Source organism: Oratosquilla oratoria, chromosome 12, assembly GCF_046742065.1.
Source record: "Oratosquilla oratoria isolate Oo_2021 chromosome 12, ASM4674206v1, whole genome shotgun sequence".
NCBI classification, from domain to species: Eukaryota; Metazoa; Arthropoda; class Malacostraca; order Stomatopoda; family Squillidae; genus Oratosquilla; species Oratosquilla oratoria.
This window is the reverse complement of record NC_134788.1, coordinates 21,480,284-21,499,872: the sequence shown is the minus strand read 5'-3', so window position 1 is coordinate 21,499,872 and position 19,589 is coordinate 21,480,284. Positions and strand designations below refer to the sequence as shown.

The window sequence follows — 19,589 nt, the reverse complement described above, 5'->3', positions numbered from 1 at the left end:
CTTCCACAGTCTCACGAATCGCCGACCAAACCGACCAAACCCAAACAATGACGGTTTTTGCTCAAATGCACAATTTTATATAGAAAATTAGCATATGGTTCCATTATTTGACCTATTTTCTTTAGAATGTGAGATTTCCATGTAATTTGATTAAAGAAAATTATGTTTTTATCCTCTGCAAAATTACTGGCCATAGCTACAAATACCGTCCGACTCACTAATGACCGACCAATGCTGACCAAACCTGGACAAGGATGATTTTTGCTTAAATAAACAATTTTATATAAAAAATTAGCATATGGTTGCATTATTTGACCTATTTTCTTTAAAATGTGTGATTTCCATGTAAAATGATCAAAGAGAAGTTACATTTTCATCCTCTGCAAAATTACCGTAACTTCTCTTTGATCAAATTACATGAAAATCACACATTTTAAAGAAAATAGTTCAAATAATTCAACTATATACAGTCTATTACACTAATAACACAATAGTAAGAAACTTAATAGAGTGAAGTTTGATCCATACCACCAGTAATCATAGATGGCGGGCTGGACGGTATTCGTAGATGTGGTCGGTAATTTTGCAGAGGATAAAAGCATAATTTTTCTTTGGTCAAATTACATGAAAATCATACATTTTAAAGAAAATAGTTCAAATAATGCAACCATATGCTAATTTGTTGCGGTATTCGTAGCACTGGTTGGTCATTTTGCAGAGGCTATAACATAACTTCTCTTTGATCAAATTACATGAAAATCACACATTCTAAAGAAAATAGGTCAAATAATGCAACTATATGCTAACTTCTTATACAAGATTGTTCATTTGAGCAAAACCCATTATTGATTTGGTTTGGTCGACTTTGGTCGGCTTATGGTAGGTTTGGTCAGCAATTAGTGAGACCCCACTTCCATCAAATACTAAAATACGACACTGTCAGGGTAGCTTGTTGAGTTATAGTTATTCAAAGTAAACAGCCACTTCAAATGAGTTATAAATATTTTGCTTAAATATTTGTGCCCCATAAGTCAACATACAATTTAATTCTTTATGTGACTGATAAAGTGAAAATTAACATGAAAATAATAAGGCACAGGAGTGGATCAATAAACAATACAAAGGAGAAGAAGCCACATGGAAAAAAAAAAAAAAATCGGAGCATTACGGAAGATACAATGACACAGATAAATGAAAATAAAAAATATTGGTATTTTTAGCAGAGGCCTACACCCATCCAATTATCAACGATGTCAAAAATCAATGTGTGATTCCTTTATTGGCTTCCCTTTGACAGGAAACACTTCCAACCCCCCCCCCCCTACACACACAGGATTGAGGAGTGAGCAAAGCAATGTTGGCAGAAACAGCACCAGAAGAATATAATCAAATTCATAAGATGTTTATCTATCAGAATATAATCTAGTCAGTCAAACCATGCCTATCCTTGCCTACAGTTAGGTTAGATGACACTCACCCATCCCATCAATTCCATCAATTAAAAGAAGGAGCACGGTGAGAGTAGCTAGGGGAGTTTGGTTAATCAGTCAATTTAAATGAATTGTAATTAAGCTTTTGTGAAAAACTTAATTATACCCATGGTAATCTTACTCATAAATCACAAAGACAACATAGGCCTACTTTTTGGTTATGTTATGCAGAATGATGCTATTTCTGGACCCTTCTGATATAAAGTAAATTGATTAGTAATATTTTTTGAAGCAACAGTTCATTTAGCAAGACATTTTACTGCATTATCTGAAGCATTCCAGTCCCAACTAATTGATAATATATTCTGTAACCCATGAACTTTGCATTAAAAAGAATTTGCCGAGAATATATTTACCTAAGGAATGTATCACCTAATTTGTGGCTTTGAATATATGGTCAGTGCATACCTATTATGCACGAATGTAAACAATAAATAAGCGCTTTGACAAGACTACATTCTGCCTACCAATTACGATGTGGAAGTCCACCAGGAAGAATGTAAACAAAGATTCATTATATGGCCGACATCTACTTTTAACTTAATTTGAATATGTTTATTGAGGAGTCTGAAATTATGTAAATTGAGATTTAATCATTTAATGGAAAGTTTGAGAGCTTACCGGTCACAATTTTCTGCCGGGTTGGGTTCTCAAACATTGGTAAGTTTGAATTCAGTAGAACTTGAAGACCTTCAAGAGTCTCTTATTGTACCTCATGCAGGTCCCTTCACCAGAAACAGTTTTCACTTCACTGGTGCTCAACTATGGAACTCACTACCGGTTACCTTCAAGAAAAAAGTTAAGGGTTACTATATGTCTCAGCTATGGACAGAGAACAGCCTTGATTTTGTGTACTACTAGCTTAGTGAGGGATACCTGATTCCATGAGTAATACCATACATATCTGCGTTCACTCATAACTGTTCTAACCTCCCCCCCCCCCTTTTTTTTTTTTTCTTCAGAAGTTTAGTTCAGTATAACGATGAGTGATGTTTACAAATTGGTTTCCACCTTTGTTTTGCCAGTCATAATATGGTATATGTCTCAGGTAGGGTCCGAGAACAGTTATGATCTGACCTCTTTCCTCATTCTCCTTGTTGTTTTACTCAGTCGAGTACTGGTCCCCTGTACCCTACCTCTGGTGCTTCAATTTATAATGTACTACTCCCTAGTGCTCATACTAATTGCCCACTCCGTCCTGAGATTCATGTTAAATGTTGATTTCATTAATAGGTGACCCTAGCTGCAGTGTAGCATTAACTATAACTACATGTTGTTACAGATCATGTAGAATATTGTAGTATTATAAGTATATCATTAATGGTACTACTCTGATATAGTACTCACTCATACATGTTGATACAGCTGTAGGAAAATGCAGTGTATTATTAATGGTACTACTCCGATATAATACTCACTCATACGGTTTTGTGTAAGTTTAACATTATTTTGTTGTTCCTTTTGAATGGTGCTCAATTTTTTGGACTCAATGTTCCTACGTGTACAAACATTTTAGTAATATTAATAAAACTATATAGTGGGGCAGTTTAGATCGAATATTCAAAAGGATTGTGCATTTTGTGATACAAGCATCAAATTTGGCACAAATGTACATTGATATATGGCGAACATTTTCAGATATTGAGCCACTCGGAATTCTCCCTTCATGTCTGCCATATTGGAATTCAAAATGGCCGCCATTTGAAATCTACATTTTCGATTATCTTTGGGTCTAATGCTGCTATTGACTCGATTCTGGTGTCTAAATGTATGTTTTGGTTTTGGGGTGCAAGGAATCCAATGGTAACAATCTACATCGCATATTTTGTACCAATGAGCCGCCATATTGGATTTCAAAATGGTCGTTGTTTGAAATCTACATTTTCGATTATCTTTGGGTCTGATGCTGCTATTGACTCGATTCTGGTGTCCAAATGTATGTTTTGGGAGGAAAGGAATCCGATGGTTACAATCTGCATTATGTATCTTTATAAATTAGCCAAAATATTGGATTTCAAAATGGCCGCCACTTGAATTCTACATGTGAGATTACCTCTGGGGCAAATATGACAATATTTGCTGGTATCCATTTTTCAAAATGACATACTTTATTACAGTACTCCACTTAATTCATGAGAGATGAATATTCATCATCATATATTTTTGACAAGACAACATTTTACTCAAAGTCTGTGAAGACACTGACATTCTACAATGGTCTGGTATTTGAGGCAAGGTATACATCGGTACTGAAGATATGTGTACATAAACAGTGTCATGTTAACCAGTTCAGCACTGCCACAACTAAATGAATGTTGTGGACTCATCTTCATGTGCAGTCCCCTTCACACACACAGAGGGCTGTGCACTTAAGGGCAGCCTTCTTGTACTTGCAGTGTTTCACACACCCTTTCTGGCACTTGCAAGAAACCAGCTCAATGCAGGTGTCAGCTGCCTCAGGTAGCCAGGTCCAGTATGGTGTGTATTGTCTTCCAGTCATTGACCAACCCCAGTTGGTTGGTAGTGGGAGTTCTGGTGCTGGCAGCAGTATCTGACCCCACACATGTCCACCTTGATATACTGCCCTCTTGACATGTTCCTCTAAAGCTGCCTTCGTTGGAGGGATCAACTGCACATCGTTCTTCCTTGCGAAGAGTTTCCTCCTGGCCTTGTCAATGTCCGTGCATTTGCTGGTTCGATCATACAACAGGATCACGAACCTCTCGATGATGCACATTGCATCATTTGGTATGTCACTTGGTGCGGAAGACAGCTGCATCAGCGCCTCAGTTAACTCTGGCAGTACTGTCCAGACTGCCCATGCGGTCTTCTTGCCATGTCTAGCAAAGCTTGACACAGTATCGCATCCAGTTAGAGCGTGGAACATTGGCAGTGCACGAGCCTTCTCTGGTCCCAGTCCAGCTGCTATTTCATGTGCTGCTAGGTATCGGAAACTTCGGCCTGTTCCGATTGCCAGCCATAGTTTATCTTCTGGTTGTAATTCCTGTATCACGGACACTGCCAGCACCACAGCATCGGTGTCTACAGTCCGGATGACTATTGAATGGTGTCCGTGCTTAGCTGCGTGAGATGCATGCAGCAACATCCGACTGTCAGCCTCTTCATGGTTGCATGGGTCGAGTGAAGTCAGATCTGGTAGTAGTGGCTTGCTGAGCACTGCCTCTCCATCAGTAATGACGAGTTGCTTGTCCTCCTGGTCAAACCATTCCAAGAGAGCTGTTGAGAGAAACTTAAACAGCTCGGTCTTGTTGCTGTCCACTCGTAGGAAGTTCTGCCAGTTTCCTGGAATGGATGCGGCGGCCACCACACGTCTCCGCACGCCTTGTCCCCGCTTTGCACGTGTACTACCTTTCAGTGAATCAGCAAGGTAAGTATCCCAGATCAGATCCAGGCGTGACACTGTTTGCAGCTTAGTAGATATATATGGAATGAAGATCTGATGTGTGTACTCTTCAAAGGTCTTTGATGCAGCCGGCTTCAGCATCTGGACGATAGCTGCTCCATCTAGCACTAAACAGGTAGTGACAGGAGCCTCTGTCTTAGCGTCGGAGATTTCTTCCAAACATGTGATGAGATCACTCTTGGTACCAGTGAAGAGGTTTCCACCATCGGATAGTGCAGGAGGGCATGCCTGGTTTTCATGACGAAAGAACTCCTCAAGGTTTCCATCCCTCGTCTGGCAGCCAATGTACAGGCGTGCGAAGAGTTCACGGTCATTCTTGACGGAGGTGAGCTGTTGCTGACCTTTGCTCTGTCTTCTTGGAGTTGAAGTGCTGAACACCTTCAGCTTGTTACGAGGTATAGGGTCGTCCACTGCCTTTGTTCTGGCCAACAGACACTCTCTGGTGAAAGCCTCGAACTGCTCTTGGCCAACCTTCTTGGCATTCATCACGGTCTCCACGGCATCAGGACCTGCAATGTCCTTTGAATCCAGTATGACTAGATCCTGGCTCTCCTCCTCGAATGGGTTCCCCATCTCCTCTATTACACCAACGAGAGAGCGGGCATCTCTCACAAATGAAGCCTGTACACTTGGAGCAATAGACCCAAAGATAATCGAAAATGTAGATTTCAAATGGCGGCCATTTTGAATTCCAATATGGCGGACATGAAGAGATAATTTCGAGTGGCTCAATATCTGAAAATGTTCGCCATATGTCAATGTACATTTGTGCCAAATTTGGTGCTTGTATAAAAAAATGCACAATAGGTTAGCTATGCTGCCCCACTATAACAATGTTTATGTGTCATATGTGTACTGACTGGTATTACTCATGAGTGTCTCTGGTCCCCTTAACCCCCTACGTATGTTGTCCGTGTGACTTAGTGTAGAATAACAATCTGATGAGGACCACAATGGAAATAAGCGCACATGCTTTTTGTGTTATCCTCGGCAATTTACATTTATTATTTCGAACTGTGTGTTCTTGTCATTATTTGCACTTCATGTACATTGATTCATTGACAAATAAAGTCTGTCTATCTATCTGAACCGAAGCCGTGACCCCTTGGTTTGATGTTTCCAAAAAAAGAGGTCCTTCTTCGTTCTGAGCTCAGGGTAATCTGACTGTTCCGAGTCCCAGTGTTGCCGTTCTGCGGAAACTCGTCATCGAAACTGATAGATACGTCATCCAGCGGACATGGCGTCATCAGCGGAATTATGTCCGTAATGTCCCTTATCTTCTTAAATTCAGAAGTATTAATACAATTAAAAATAAACTTTCCGTAATCTGGGATAAAGCCTCATTACTATTTGCGGACACACCTCTGTAAGCATACGAGAGAAGTTAACCATCGAAATGACTCTTCTTCTTCTTCGCGTTCTTCTTCTTCCTCCTCTTCTTTATGTTCTTCTTCGCGTCCTTCTCGGCCATGGGGCGGAACCCCAACACGGGATCCCTGTTGTGGGATTAGAGCGCTGCGGCCCTAGGCCGCTGTTTGCACAGCCAAGCCTCCGGCGAAGCCGGGGAGGGCAAAGCCCGCGGCTTGTATGGTAAAAAAAAAAATCCAATTTGATATGTCTTGTTATTGTATTCCCTAGATTGAAATAGGTTTAATCACGCACGAATATTACTATGAATGGTGGTACGAGGCGATTACCTGCACTGGACTACAGAAATGGCCAGCTTAATATTTATTGCTAGACTTCCTCGTTGCATTTACCTCCGTGACATATCACAGAACTACCATCCTCCCTCACCTACACTTATCCAGAGTGCAATGTAACCTAGTTTGGCCAGATACAAGTCCATATGGCGCATCATTACATTGCAATTATATCACTGGACAAATCGACAGCTTTCTCAGGTACAGCAGTCACCCCTGTGTAAATTATGAGAAAAGACGGAAAGTGAAACTACGGACAAACGGCAACACTGGTCGGAACAGTCAGACCACTTTTTTGGAAACTTCAAACCAAGGGATCACGGCTTCGGTTCAGAAGCCTTGAAGTTCTACTGAATTCAAACTTACCAATGTTTGAGAACCCAACCCGGCAGAAAATTGTGACCGGTAAGTTCTCAAACTTTCCATTAAATCATTAAATCTTAATTTCCATAATATTCAGGCTCCTCAATAAACATATCCAAATTAAGTTAAAAGTAGATGTCGGCAATATGATAAATCTTTGTTTACATTCTTCCTGGTGGACCGCCACGTCGTCTTCCTCGGTACAAAAATCCAATTTAAGAAATTAAGTTCCAAATCTCTCAGTTCACTGTGCACTGATTATGGACACTCGTCAATCGTGTTCATGTTTTTACTGTGTGGCAGAGGTTATTTCATTATCTGTTCATTACGTGATGTTGCCTGGCTTGATGTTAGTTCCACATGATCCCTGCCTATTTAGAAATTGGTGGGCAGAATGAAGTCTTGTCAAAGTCCTTATCTATTTTTTACATTCGTGCATAATAGGTATGCACTGACCATATATTCAAAGCCACAAATTAGGTGACACATTCCTTAGGTAAATATATTCTCGGCAAATTCTTTTTAATGCAAAGTTTACGTGTTACAGAATATGTTATCAATTATTTGGGACTGGAATGCTTCAGATAATGCAGTAAAATGTCTTGCAAAATGAACTGTTGCTTCAAAAAATATTACTAATCAATTTACTTTATATCAGAAGGTTCCAGAAATAGCATCATTCTTCATAACATAATCAAAAAGTAGGCCTATATTGTCTCTGTGATTTATGAGTAAGATCACCATGGGTACAATTAAGTTTTTCACAAAAGATTAATTACAATTCATTTAAATTGACTGATAAACCAAAACTGACCTAACTACTCTCACCATGCTCCTTCTTTTAGTTGATGGAATTGAAGGGATGGATGGGTGAGTGTCATCTAACCTAGCTGTAGGTAAGGATAGGCATGTTTCGACTGACTAGATTATATTCTGATAGATAAACCTCTTATGAATTTGATTATATTCTTCTGGTGCTGTTTCTGCCAACACTGCCTTGTTCACTCCTCAATCTTGTGTGTGTAGGTGGGGTTGGAAGTGTTTCCTGTCAAAGGGAAGCCAATAAAGGAATCACACATTGATTTTTGACATCCTTGATAATTGGATGGGTGTAGGCCTCTGCTAAAAATACCAATATTTTATATTTCCATCTATCTGTGTCATTGTATCTTCCGTGATGCTCCGATTTTTTTTTTTTTTTTTCCATGTGGCTTCTTTTTCTTTGTAATGTTTATTGATCCACTCCTGTGCCTTATTATTTTCATGTTAATTTTCAGTTTACCAGTCACCTAAACAATTGAATCGTATGTTGACTTATGGGGCACAAAAATTTAAGCAAGATATTTATAACTCATTTGAAGTGGCTGTTTTCACTGAATAACTGTAACTCAACAAGCTACCCTGACAGTGTCGTGTTTTAGTATTTGATGGAAGGGTGGGGGGGGGGGTGAATCTAACCCATCCTAAGTGTAGGTAGTGACATGTTAGGAAATGTTGACTAGAAGTAATTTACTTATCCCACAAGGGTGTCAAAAACCTACATTTTATTTATTTATTTATAGGCTTTGAAGGGTATTTCTGTGAAATGTTGTTTTCCTGACAACCTTGAGGTTAGGTTAGGTAAGGAATCTCCAAAAAAATCGAAAACAAGTCATCTGCTGTAGAAATAACTATCAGATTCCCATGACTCTATGAAACAATGATTTACAACATCCTTGATTGGTGTGTATGTGTGGTCCTCCATGAAAATTTGATGAAGTTTTCTTATTACTGACTGCTATTGTGCCCTACATCATACACCGATCTCTTTTTCTTGTGCCCTCTGTATCTTTGGAGTATTTATTCAACCATTTATTTTCCTTATTATTTCCTGATTCAGTTTTACTGTAACAGTCTCTTTTATTTATTTATTTTTTCTCATTTTGTGCACAACCTCATAGTTTTTAGTATTTGTTGAACCTTCCATTTCTTTCATCTTTCATTAAGCTGCTTCTTAAATACGAGTTATTTGTTCTCTTCCTCTACATTATTTTGGTTAATGCCCCATTGTATACGCTTGTGTTACTCTCAAAAAGTTAGATGTCAAACTTATTGTATATTTTCTTTCAGGTTGAAGGGTAAATATAAATATTTCCTTGGAAGAGGTATCAGAAGATTCTGTATATTCCTCACATAATAAAGAGAATCCTGTGTGGCATCTGCAGCGCTCAAATCTTGCATGTCACCTGAAGTATCATGCGATGACCCGTAATTGCGAGATGCCCTCTCAAAAGTGACCTGTGTGATGCAGCTTTCTCAGGAAAGAGTGCTCTGTAATGACTGGTGAGGACTCACATTGGAGAGAGGGCTGTAAAGTTAGAATTGTCTCAAACACACATGATGACCCACACTGGAGAGGAGCCTTTCAAGTGTGTCCTGTGCAATGCAGCTTTCTCAAGAAAGTGTGCTCTCAAATATCACGAGATGGCCCACACCGGAGAGAAGCCTTTCAAGTGTGACCTGTGCAATGCAGGTTTTTCAAGAAAGAGTGCTCTCAAATATCACATGAGGACTCACACTGGAGAGAAGCCTTTCGAGTGTGACCTGTGCCATGCAGCTTTTGCAGGAAAGACTGCTCACAAATATCACATGATGATGCACACTGGAGAGAAGCCTTTTCATTGTGAAATGTGTGATAAATCATTCATACATAAAAATCATCTCAACCGACATGTGGTGACCCACACTGGAGAGAAGCCTTTCCAATGTGACTTGTGTGATTCATATTTCTCATGTAAGACCTCTCTCAAAGAACACATGATGAGCCACACTGGAGAGAAGCCCTTCAAGTGTGACTTGTGTGATGCAGCTTTCTCAGAAAGGAGTGCTCTCAGATATCACAAAACTGCCCACACTGGAGAGAAACCTTTCAAGTGTGACCTGTGCCATGCCGCTTTCTCAAGAAAGTGTGATCTTAAATATCATGTGATGACCCACACTGGAGAGAAGCCTTTCAAGTGTGAGCTGTGCATTGCAGCTTTTTCACAAAAGAATTCTCTCAGATATCACATGATGACCCACACTGGAGAAAAGCCCTTCAAGTGTGAGCTGTGCAATGCAGCTTTCTCAAGAAAGAGTGGTCTCAAACGACACATGATGACCCACACTGCAGAGAAGCCTTTCAAGTGTGACCTGTGCCATGCATCTTACTCAGAAAAGAGTGCTCTCAAATATCACATGAGGACTCACACTGGAGAGAAGCCCTTCAAGTGTGGCCTGTGCGATGCAGCTTTCTCAAGAATGACTGGTCTCAAACATCATGTGATGTTCCACACTGAAGAGAAGCCTTTCAAATGTGGCATGTGTGATGCAGCGTTCTCAAGATTTCATGTTTTTAAATCTCACATGATGACCCACACTGGAGAGAAGCCTTTCGAGTGTGACCTGTGTGATGCAGCTTTCATACAAAAGAGTGGTCTCAATTATCACATGATGACCCACACTGGAGAGAAGCCTTTCAAGTGTATCCTTTGCGATGCAGCTTTTTCAAAAAAGGGTAATTTCAAAGAACACATGAAGACCCACACTGGAGAGAAGCCTTTCAAGTGTGACCTGTGTGATGCAGCTTTCTCACAAAAGCAATCTCTCAAACAGCACGTGATGACCCACACTGGAGAGAAGCCTTTCGAGTGTGACCTGTGCGATGTAGCCTTCACACAAAAGAGTGATCTCAATTATCACATGATGACCCACACTGGAGAGAAGCCTTTCGAGTGTATCCTTTGCGATGCAGCTTTTTCGAGAAAGGGTAATCTCAAAGAACACATGAAGACCCACACTGGAGAGAAGCCTTTCAAGTGTGACCTGTGTGATGCAGCTTTCTCACAAAAGCAACCTCTGAAGCGGCATGTGATGACCCACACTGGAGAGAAGCCTTTCAAGTGTGACCTGTGTGATGCAGTTTTCTCACAAAAGCACTCTCTCAAACAGCACATGATGACCCACACTGGAGAGAAGCCTTTCGAGTGTGACCTGTGTGATGCAGCTTTCACACAAAAGAGTGCTCTCAATTATCACATGAAGACCCACACAGGAGAGAAGCCTTTCAGGTGTGACCAATGCGATGCAGCTTTCTCAAGAAAGAATCGTCTTAATCGACACATGGCGACCCACAATGGAGAGGTACTTAAATTGTGACCTGTGTGATACACCTTTTTCATGAGAAAAAGTAATCTAAAATGTCATGTGGTGAGCCATAGAGGAAAGACGTATTTTCAGCTTTTTCATGAAGGACTTGTTTCAAATGTCACACAGTCATTCACACTTCCTCATGAAAGGTTGATCTCAAGTATTGCATTATGACCTATGCTGGTGAGAGGCCCCTCCAGTGTGACTTGAGTGATTTAACTTTTCTGTGTGATGGTATGTTCAGCTATTAAGTATTGACCCACTATTATAGACCTGTTTGACTGATTCATGGCATACAAATACTGTCAGTTGTAAATTTTTGGTGACTCTCGCTTGTGCAGTTGAGTGACCTTTGATTGGCCTATTGTGTGATTGCATTTTTGCTTGTTCTTAATTAAAGTCTTGAGTGTTCCGTTAATTGCATGAATGTTTATGTAATTATGAAAAGTCATCAAGAATGTTAGAGAGTGATGTGACTGGTTGCTATAGATACTGCATATGGCGGATACAGTTCTGTTTAATTTAGCATCGTGGAGGGTTGTCTGGAGTATACACCATTGTTACTTGTAATTTGTTACTGTAAATAAAACTATGTTAATATATTCAACAGTTTTTATTTATTCACTGGAAATACAACACCCACAGTTTAATGGAGTCTTTCCAGTTGTGATATCCAATGGCATATGATGGCTTGCTCATTGTTGTTGAAGAATAAATCCATGATGGATGAGTGGTTTGTTTTTATCATCTAAGCCAAGAAGAATTTGTACTTTCTAGTAGTAGTTTTGATTGTATTTGTTCATGTTAAGTACCTCCTGAGAAAGAATTTCATGGACAAATAGTTTCTGAAATATATAAATATATTAAGACACCACAACTTTTAGTGCATTTGTCCACGCTGTATGAAATGTAGTTGTCAATTGATTGTTCAGCATATAAGACATCCTTCTTTGAGTCTTTGGGCAGCGTGCATTGAAGCTTCCTCAATCGTGAGCTTTTTTTGGGAAAGACTTCACTGTAGTTATTATTGTATATTATTGTTATTATTTATATTTGTTATCATCATAATTATTATTATGTACTATTGTATACATATATGTATGGAAAAGCTGGACTTAGGAACCATGATAAAAAAAGTAAAAAGCACTGGATTCAGAAGCAGGTAATTTAATCCTGACATTTTGAACCCCTCTGGGGATCATCCTCAGGGCTTACAATGGAGAGGCAGTTAATTCTCCTTTATACATAAAAAAGCAATGCATGTGGTACACTTGGTGGTCCACTGTTATCATGGACAAAGAAGACTATGAGACAAAGTTCACCACTCTGCTCCAGGACAGAAACACCTGTGAGATTTTTGTCTTTAGGCCTGTCACTTAAGCTGTAGAAAAAGGTTGAAGGGGAATTGAGAAAGCTAAAAGAAAAACAATTATGGAAAAGGTGGTGGAACAAGACAAGGCCAGGGGATTCCATCATTCCTTAGTTTTATGGGTTACCTAAGGTGCACAACAACAGGATATCTTTGAAACCCATCATTACCCTCAGTGGGTCTCCCCATACAACTTAGCATTGATGATGACCAAATAACTCAGGCCAAGGGTGGTGAACTTGTTGCAGATGTTGAAGAACTCCAATGAGTTTCTGGAGGAAATTCGAGTCATCAGTGTGGAGGAGGATGAAGTGATGGTTTTGTTTGACGTAAAATATGTGTTTACATTGTTACCACAAGGCCTGGTAAAGTGATCCATCCTGCCTGTGCTGAAGAGGATGTGGGGCTTCCTGGAAAATGAGAAACTATCACCAGAGGAACTGATGGGGTTGGTAAGTTGGTGCTTGGATTGTACCTTCTTCAGGTTCAGAGACTTTGTTTACCATCAGAGGGTTGTGGAGCAGGGCAGAGAGAGTGTGTTCATTGGCTCGCTAAAAGAAGAGAACAGGCTGAGAAAGGAATTTCAAGCCAATGGTCACCCAAATCAAGTGGTGAAGAGGTGGATGGCACCACAAAGGGAAAGTGACTGAAGCGCGATACCACAGACAAGGGTGATGATCCCTTATGTGAAGGGAGCCTCTGAGGTTATGGCAAGACTGCTTCAGAGACATAGGGTCAATGTGGCACATAAACAAAGCAACCCCTTGCACATTGCTCTCATGAAGGTCAAAGATCAAGAGTGCAAGCAGGGACAGTCTATGAGGCTGAAGAGTATGGACTGCAACATGCACTACTTGAAACATCTTCCACTTATATGTATCAAAATACGACCAGGTATACTTATAATGTCATATGGCAAAGATATGTTGATGACATTTTGTGCATTTGGCTGTTGACTTCAGTGTAGACTCCTTGTTAATTTAGATAATTTAGTTCCTTCAATCAAATTCACTATTGAGATAGATCATGATAACAGGTTACCCTTTTTGGATATTTTGATATATAGAAGTGGAAGATGTTTCAAGTAGGATGTATTCAGAAAAAGTACAAATGTCCTGTTTTATGTCCACTTTTACTCAGCTCATCATGAAAAAACTAAAATTTTGGTATTTTCTTCTATATTTCTGAGGGCTTACAGAATTTGTAGCCCTGATTTCTTGGAGGATGAGCTTAGGAAAATTTGTGACATTGCATCTGACTTGAGATATCCAAAACATTTAATTGATAAGGCTCATAAAATGGTCCTACTTTGACATCATTCGGGAAAGGAATAACTTTTGTAACAAAAATCTTTTTATTCTTTTCCACGAGAACTTGAAAAGTCTTCCTAAAATTCTTAGTTTGACATCAATGTGGTATTTAAGAATACAACTTCTATTAAAAATTCCCCAGGTGATGGGGTAGGTTGTGTTTATAGCATTCCTTGTCACAAATGTGATAAATACTACATTGGTCAAACTGGAAAAGAGGTACCAGAATCAATCAACACAGGTATAGTGTGAGGTCGGGTCAATTGTCCAGTGGGATTTTTATACACATTAGGGATCACAACCATCGCATTGATTGGAGTAATTCTAAAGAATATGTCTCATATAGTTCTATGCTAGATAGAAACATTATTGAATCCAGTTTGATTGAACATTCCTTTAATAATATGATGAATGTAAGTTTAGGTTTATATAAACTTAATAATTCTATTGTTAAGAAAATTGTTGATTATTTAGCAGCTCACAGTGTGTCCCCACCTTGATACACTCAGAAAAATGATTTTGTTTGACCTCACATATTCCTGTCTTGTCTACTTTTTTGTACATATGCTCCCACCTTTTATCATCCTGTATTCCTTGAAAATGTCTGAATAGATGAAAACGTTCGGATCATAGTGTTTCATTTCCTAAGTGGTTTTCAGTGAATTCTTACATTCACGCATTTTAGTGATTTGTTGTTATATATATATATATATATATACATGTATATATAAATATATGTATATATATATATATATATACATACATATGTGTGTGTGTGTGTGTGTGTATTTACCTAATTGTGTTATACGGGAAGGGGAGTTATGCTCGTGGTGTCCAGTCTTCATATCTCATTTTGTCTGGGCTGCTTTTAAATTTGTGTATTGTTTTTGCATACACCACTTTCTTATCTAACTTGTTCCAAACACCCATCACCCTGTGGGAAAACTGTTCTTTTTCAGGTCTCTTCTATAACTGTCTCTGCTATTCCATTTTACTAGATCCTTTCTATCAATAGTTTCTATGCCTTTCATGATTCTATAGATAGTTATCAAGTGTCCTCTCTTCTTTGTTCCAATGTCTGTAGATCCAGTTTTGCTAGTCTCTCTTCATGTGATAGTTCTGAAAGTGTTGGTGCCAGTTTCGTAATTGCTCTTTGTATTCTTTCAAATTTTTTGATGACCACGTCGTCGCTGTATATTCCAATCTTGGTCTTATCAAAGTGACTAGTATTTTCTTGACCATTTCTTCATCCAGGTATGTAAATGCCACTTTGATTTTTCTTTTTAAATTACAATTTTCTACAAAAATCTTGTTTATACGTTTCTCAGGGGACATATTATCCATAATAATGACTCCCAGGTCCTTCTCATTTTCTACTTTTTTATTTCTTCTCCCAATTTATATGACCCCACTATTCTTTTTTTGCTTCTTTCAAATTCCATTATGCTACACTTCTTAATAATGAATTCCATCTCCCACTTCCTACTCCATTCCCATACTTTATTGAGATAATTCTGTAGCGACTCTCAATCTTCTTCAGAGTTCACTTTTTTTTTTTTAACAATTTCGCATCATCCACCAGAGCAGGTCCTTGTGGAACTCCACTTATCATGTCATCCCAATTAGAATGTTTGTCTCTTATCACCACTCTAATTTTTCTTTCATGCAGGAAGTCTTCCATCCATTTCAGCAGTTTGCCCTGTATTCCTCCTGCAGTTTCTGATTTCTTTAACAATTTCTTATGTGGCCCCTTATCAAAAGCTTTTTTCAGGTCTAGAAATGCACAATGAGCCCACCCATCTCTTTCCTGTATTACAACTATTAACCTTGAATAGAAACACATTAGGTTTGTGACGCATGATCGTCCTTGTCTAAATCCAAATTGTCTTAGGTTTAGTATGCAGTTGTTGTTGTTTTTTTTTCCAAATGCCTTACCCATCTAGTTTTGATAATTCTTTCACAAAATTTAGCTATCGTACTTGTAAGAGAGACCGGTCTATAGTTAGTAGGGTCTTCCTTGTTTCCCTTTTTATATATTGGTACTATATTTGCTCATTTTCAATCTTCTGGAACTTTTCCTTCTATCAATGAACTGCTTATTAGACTATGTGTTTTGTCTGTTAGTTCATTCTTGCATTCTCTTAGAATCTAGTTTGCCATTTCATCTGGTCCATGCAATTTTCTGACATCGAGTTTAATTAAGTGATTCATTATTTCATTCCTTGTTACTTCTATCTCTTTCATAGGGGGGACTTTCTCCTCCCACTCGATATCTCTAGGTTATATGTTCTCCCTCGTAAACACAGATTTAAAGTGCTTGTTTATAATTTCTGCTATTTCTATTTCCTCTGTGTATTCAACTCCTTGTAGTTTTTCCAACTCCTTCCTGTTTTTCAGCTTGTTTACAAAACTGTACAATAGTTTTGATTGATCTTTACATTTTCCTTTGACATCTTTTTCGCATCTTCTGTTTTCTTCTCTGCACACTTGTACATATTCATTTCTATAACTAGTATATTTTTTCCATTTTTTTAGGTCTTTTGTCTTTTTTTTTCATTTTATCCAAGCTTTATACCTTCTGTCTTTTAGCTCTTTGCATATTTTGCTGTACCAACACTTTATATATTCTTGCTTTTGTCTTGGAACATACTTTTCCACTCCTTTATGAGTATTTGTCAAAATACTCCATTTCTCTTCTGTTGTTTCTTTCTTTCTTGTGCATCCTTTCCCAGTCTGCTTTTTGAGAGAATTCTCTTATTTTACAAAAAAAAAAAAAAAAAAAAAAAAAAAAAATCCATCAATCTTCCCCTTCTATATTCGTTTTTTTTCATGTATTTTTCCTCCTTTAGTTCCAGTCCAACCACTATGTGGTCACTTTTACTTATTGGTGTCTTATATTCAATCTTGTCCACTATTTCGGGTTCTGGTGTGATTATTAGGTCCAGTCTCGATGGTTCTTCATTTCTATACCTAGTGTTCTCTTGTATCCATTGTGTCATTGTATGTCCTATAATCATATCAAGTAGTACACTTCCCCATAGGTCGTCTCCACCTTTCACTGTCATCTCTTCCCAGCAGATTTCTTTACAATTAAAGTCACCCATTATAACTATTCTTCCTCCATCTTTCATTATCTTATTTAGTGTTATGCTTGTGTCTACTAACATATTTTTGTGTTTTCTCTCTTCCCACGAAGCCGTTTTAGGAGGCACATAATTTACTACAAGCTAGCTAACGTTACTCCCATATTTAAAAAAGGTGACAAAAATAAACCAAATAACTATAGGCCTATAAGTTTGACTTCAATCGTAGGAAAAATAATGGAAACTATCATCAGAGATGCTATCGAACATCACTTAGAAAGTAACCGTTTGATAAATGATAGCCAGCATGGTTTCAGACGGAAACGTTCTTGCGTGACTAACTTACTCGAATTCTACAACACAGTTATCTCGAGTTATGACAAAAGAAACAATATAGATTTAATATATCTAGACTTTGCAAAAGCTTTTGATACCGTCCCACACGAAAGACTACTTACTAAATTAGCTTTGCATGGAATAAGTGGTAGCCTATTAGGTTGGACTAGTAATTGGTTGAATGGTCGAAAACAGAGAGTTGTTTTAAATGGAAAAACTTCTGGATGGAAAAGTGTTGCAAGTGGAGTTCCTCAGGGTTCCGTTCTTGGGCCACTTCTATTCATAGTATATATAAATGATATAGACCATGGACTAAAATATACTGTTTCCAAATTTGCTGATGATACAAAACTGTGCGGAGTGGCAAATGATCACTCAAACCAATTAGATATTCAAGAAGATTTAGATCAATTACAGCAATGGTCTGAAAAGTGGCTAATGAAATTTAACACAAGTAAATGCAAGGTAATGCACATAGGTAAAAATAACAGTAAGTATGATTACAAGTTATTTGGTAATTCGTTAACAAAAGTGGATAGTGAAAAAGATCTCGGCGTAATTATCAGTAACGACCTCAAATCATCCAAACAGTGTATTTCAGCCTCTGAGAAAGCAAATAAGATTCTGGGACAGATTGCGCGATCTTTTGATTTCAAAAGTCCATCACTCATTAACAAGCTATATAAATCGTTAGTTCGTCCACATTTGGAATATGCTGTTTCTGTATGGTCACCGAATCTCATTAAAGACATTGACAGACTGGAAAAAGTACAACGGCGAGCCACAAAACTGATTCCAAATATCAAAAATAAATCATACGAAAATCGACTAAAACACATGAATCTGTTTTCACTAAAAAGCGTAGACTCAGAGGTGACTTGATACAGGTCTTTAAGATTTTAAAGGGAATTGACAACATCAAAAGTGACCAAATTTTCACATTGAATGAGAATCAGACAAGAAACAATGGTCTCAAACTATCCGGAAATAGATTCAATTTGGAAGTAGGTAGAAACAACTTTGCCAACCGTGTAGTAAATGAATGGAATAAACTTCCTGCACAGGTAGTGCAATGTAGTTCAGTTCAAAGCTTTAAGAATCAGTTAGATAAATACCTAAGTAAGATGCTGTAATGATTATAATTTATCTTATATTATTTGTTTTTGTTTTGTTATCATTTGTCTGTCTGATTTTGATTTATTATTAGTTATATGTCAGTTTATTATTATTTACTTTTTACCTGTTTGTTTATTATTTAACTATACCTATGCATTTATTTATGAATTTTATTTGTTATTTACATTATTATAGTTTTTATTTATTGTTTTATTATTAATATGATTTTTTTCGCATCCGACCTAGATATGGATCAAAAGGTCTCCTGTCGGCATGCTCCGCCTTTGTAATCCTTTGTACAAACTTCCTACTCTACCCATCCTTGTCCACTTCCATCATAATTATCTCTATTTTTTCCATATGTAACATTCCTCACATTTATATCCTTCTTAGTCAGGAACATGACTCCACCCCCTTGTTACCTCTCTGTTTCTAATCCAACAATTATATGCACCATGTCCTACACTGTTGGGTGGTAGTGGACCTTTCAATTTTGTTTCCACAATTCCCATTATGTCCGGTTCTTTTTCCTTCAGGTAATCATGAGTTCGTTCAAGCCTGTTATTAATCCATTTATATTTGTGTAAGACATTCTCAATTTTCTGCTACTTCAATCGTGTTTTCTGTTTCACTTCCATTTTTCTCTGGTATGAACCATTTTCTCACTTTCATATTCACTACTCTCCAATAGAATTTATATTTTTCTGTCTCTGTTCTGTTCTCGTTTTCCCCCCTTAGCTTCTTGTCTTTTTACTTTCTCATCCTCTCTTTCCTTTTTATTTATTTCTCTTCTTATCCATACCTGTTTAAATTGTTCACTGTTTGCTAGTTTCACTGTTTTTGCTAAGATATTCTCTGCTGTTGTGACCTGAATTTGATCTTAATTGGTCTGGTCTTATCTGTATTGTATTTCCCTAGTCTATATATTTCTTCTATTTCTTTCCCTGTTTCTGTTCCATCTTGAACTACTTCCAATCTCTTATTTTCTCTCTCCTTTTCCTCTTTTATTCTTGTAGTTCAATTTGTATTGTACTTTTGTTCCGTCCCCAATATAATTATACATTTTATCCGCTAAGTCTCTCACTATATTCTCCTTCTCACCACTTTAATAATTGTGTCTTTAGTTTGATCTTTCATCTGTTGTGTCACTATATCCTTAGATACAACTTTGTTATTCCCATGGACTTTTTTCCAACCCTGTACTTCTTTTGCTATGGACTCTTTATTC

The 19,589-nt window shown here is 37.9% G+C and overlaps 2 protein-coding genes across 3 annotated transcripts in view; one reads left to right on the top strand and one right to left on the bottom strand.

Moving 5' to 3' along the window:
• Nucleotides 1-2,441, bottom strand: part of LOC143032035 (uncharacterized) — a 48,332-nt gene extending 45,891 nt beyond the window's left edge. The window contains exon 1 of the mRNA XM_076196504.1: nucleotides 2,112-2,441. The gene's annotated coding sequence lies outside the window, so the exon portion shown is untranslated. The remainder of the gene's footprint in view (nucleotides 1-2,111) is intronic.
• Nucleotides 2,442-6,458: 4,017 nt separating this feature from the next.
• Nucleotides 6,459-11,749, top strand: LOC143031074 (uncharacterized). 2 transcript variants are annotated; one of them, XM_076194472.1, is made up of 2 exons: nucleotides 6,459-7,022; nucleotides 9,090-11,749. In XM_076194472.1, exon 2 carries the CDS (start codon nucleotides 9,357-9,359, stop codon nucleotides 11,154-11,156), a length of 1,800 nt encoding a protein of 599 aa, XP_076050587.1. In that variant the 5' UTR covers nucleotides 6,459-7,022; nucleotides 9,090-9,356; the 3' UTR covers nucleotides 11,157-11,749. The 2 variants fall into 2 exon arrangements, with proteins under 2 accessions (XP_076050587.1, XP_076050588.1); XM_076194473.1 differs by lacking the exon at nucleotides 6,459-7,022 and adding an exon at nucleotides 7,153-7,180.
• Nucleotides 11,750-19,589: the final 7,840 nt, after the last annotated feature.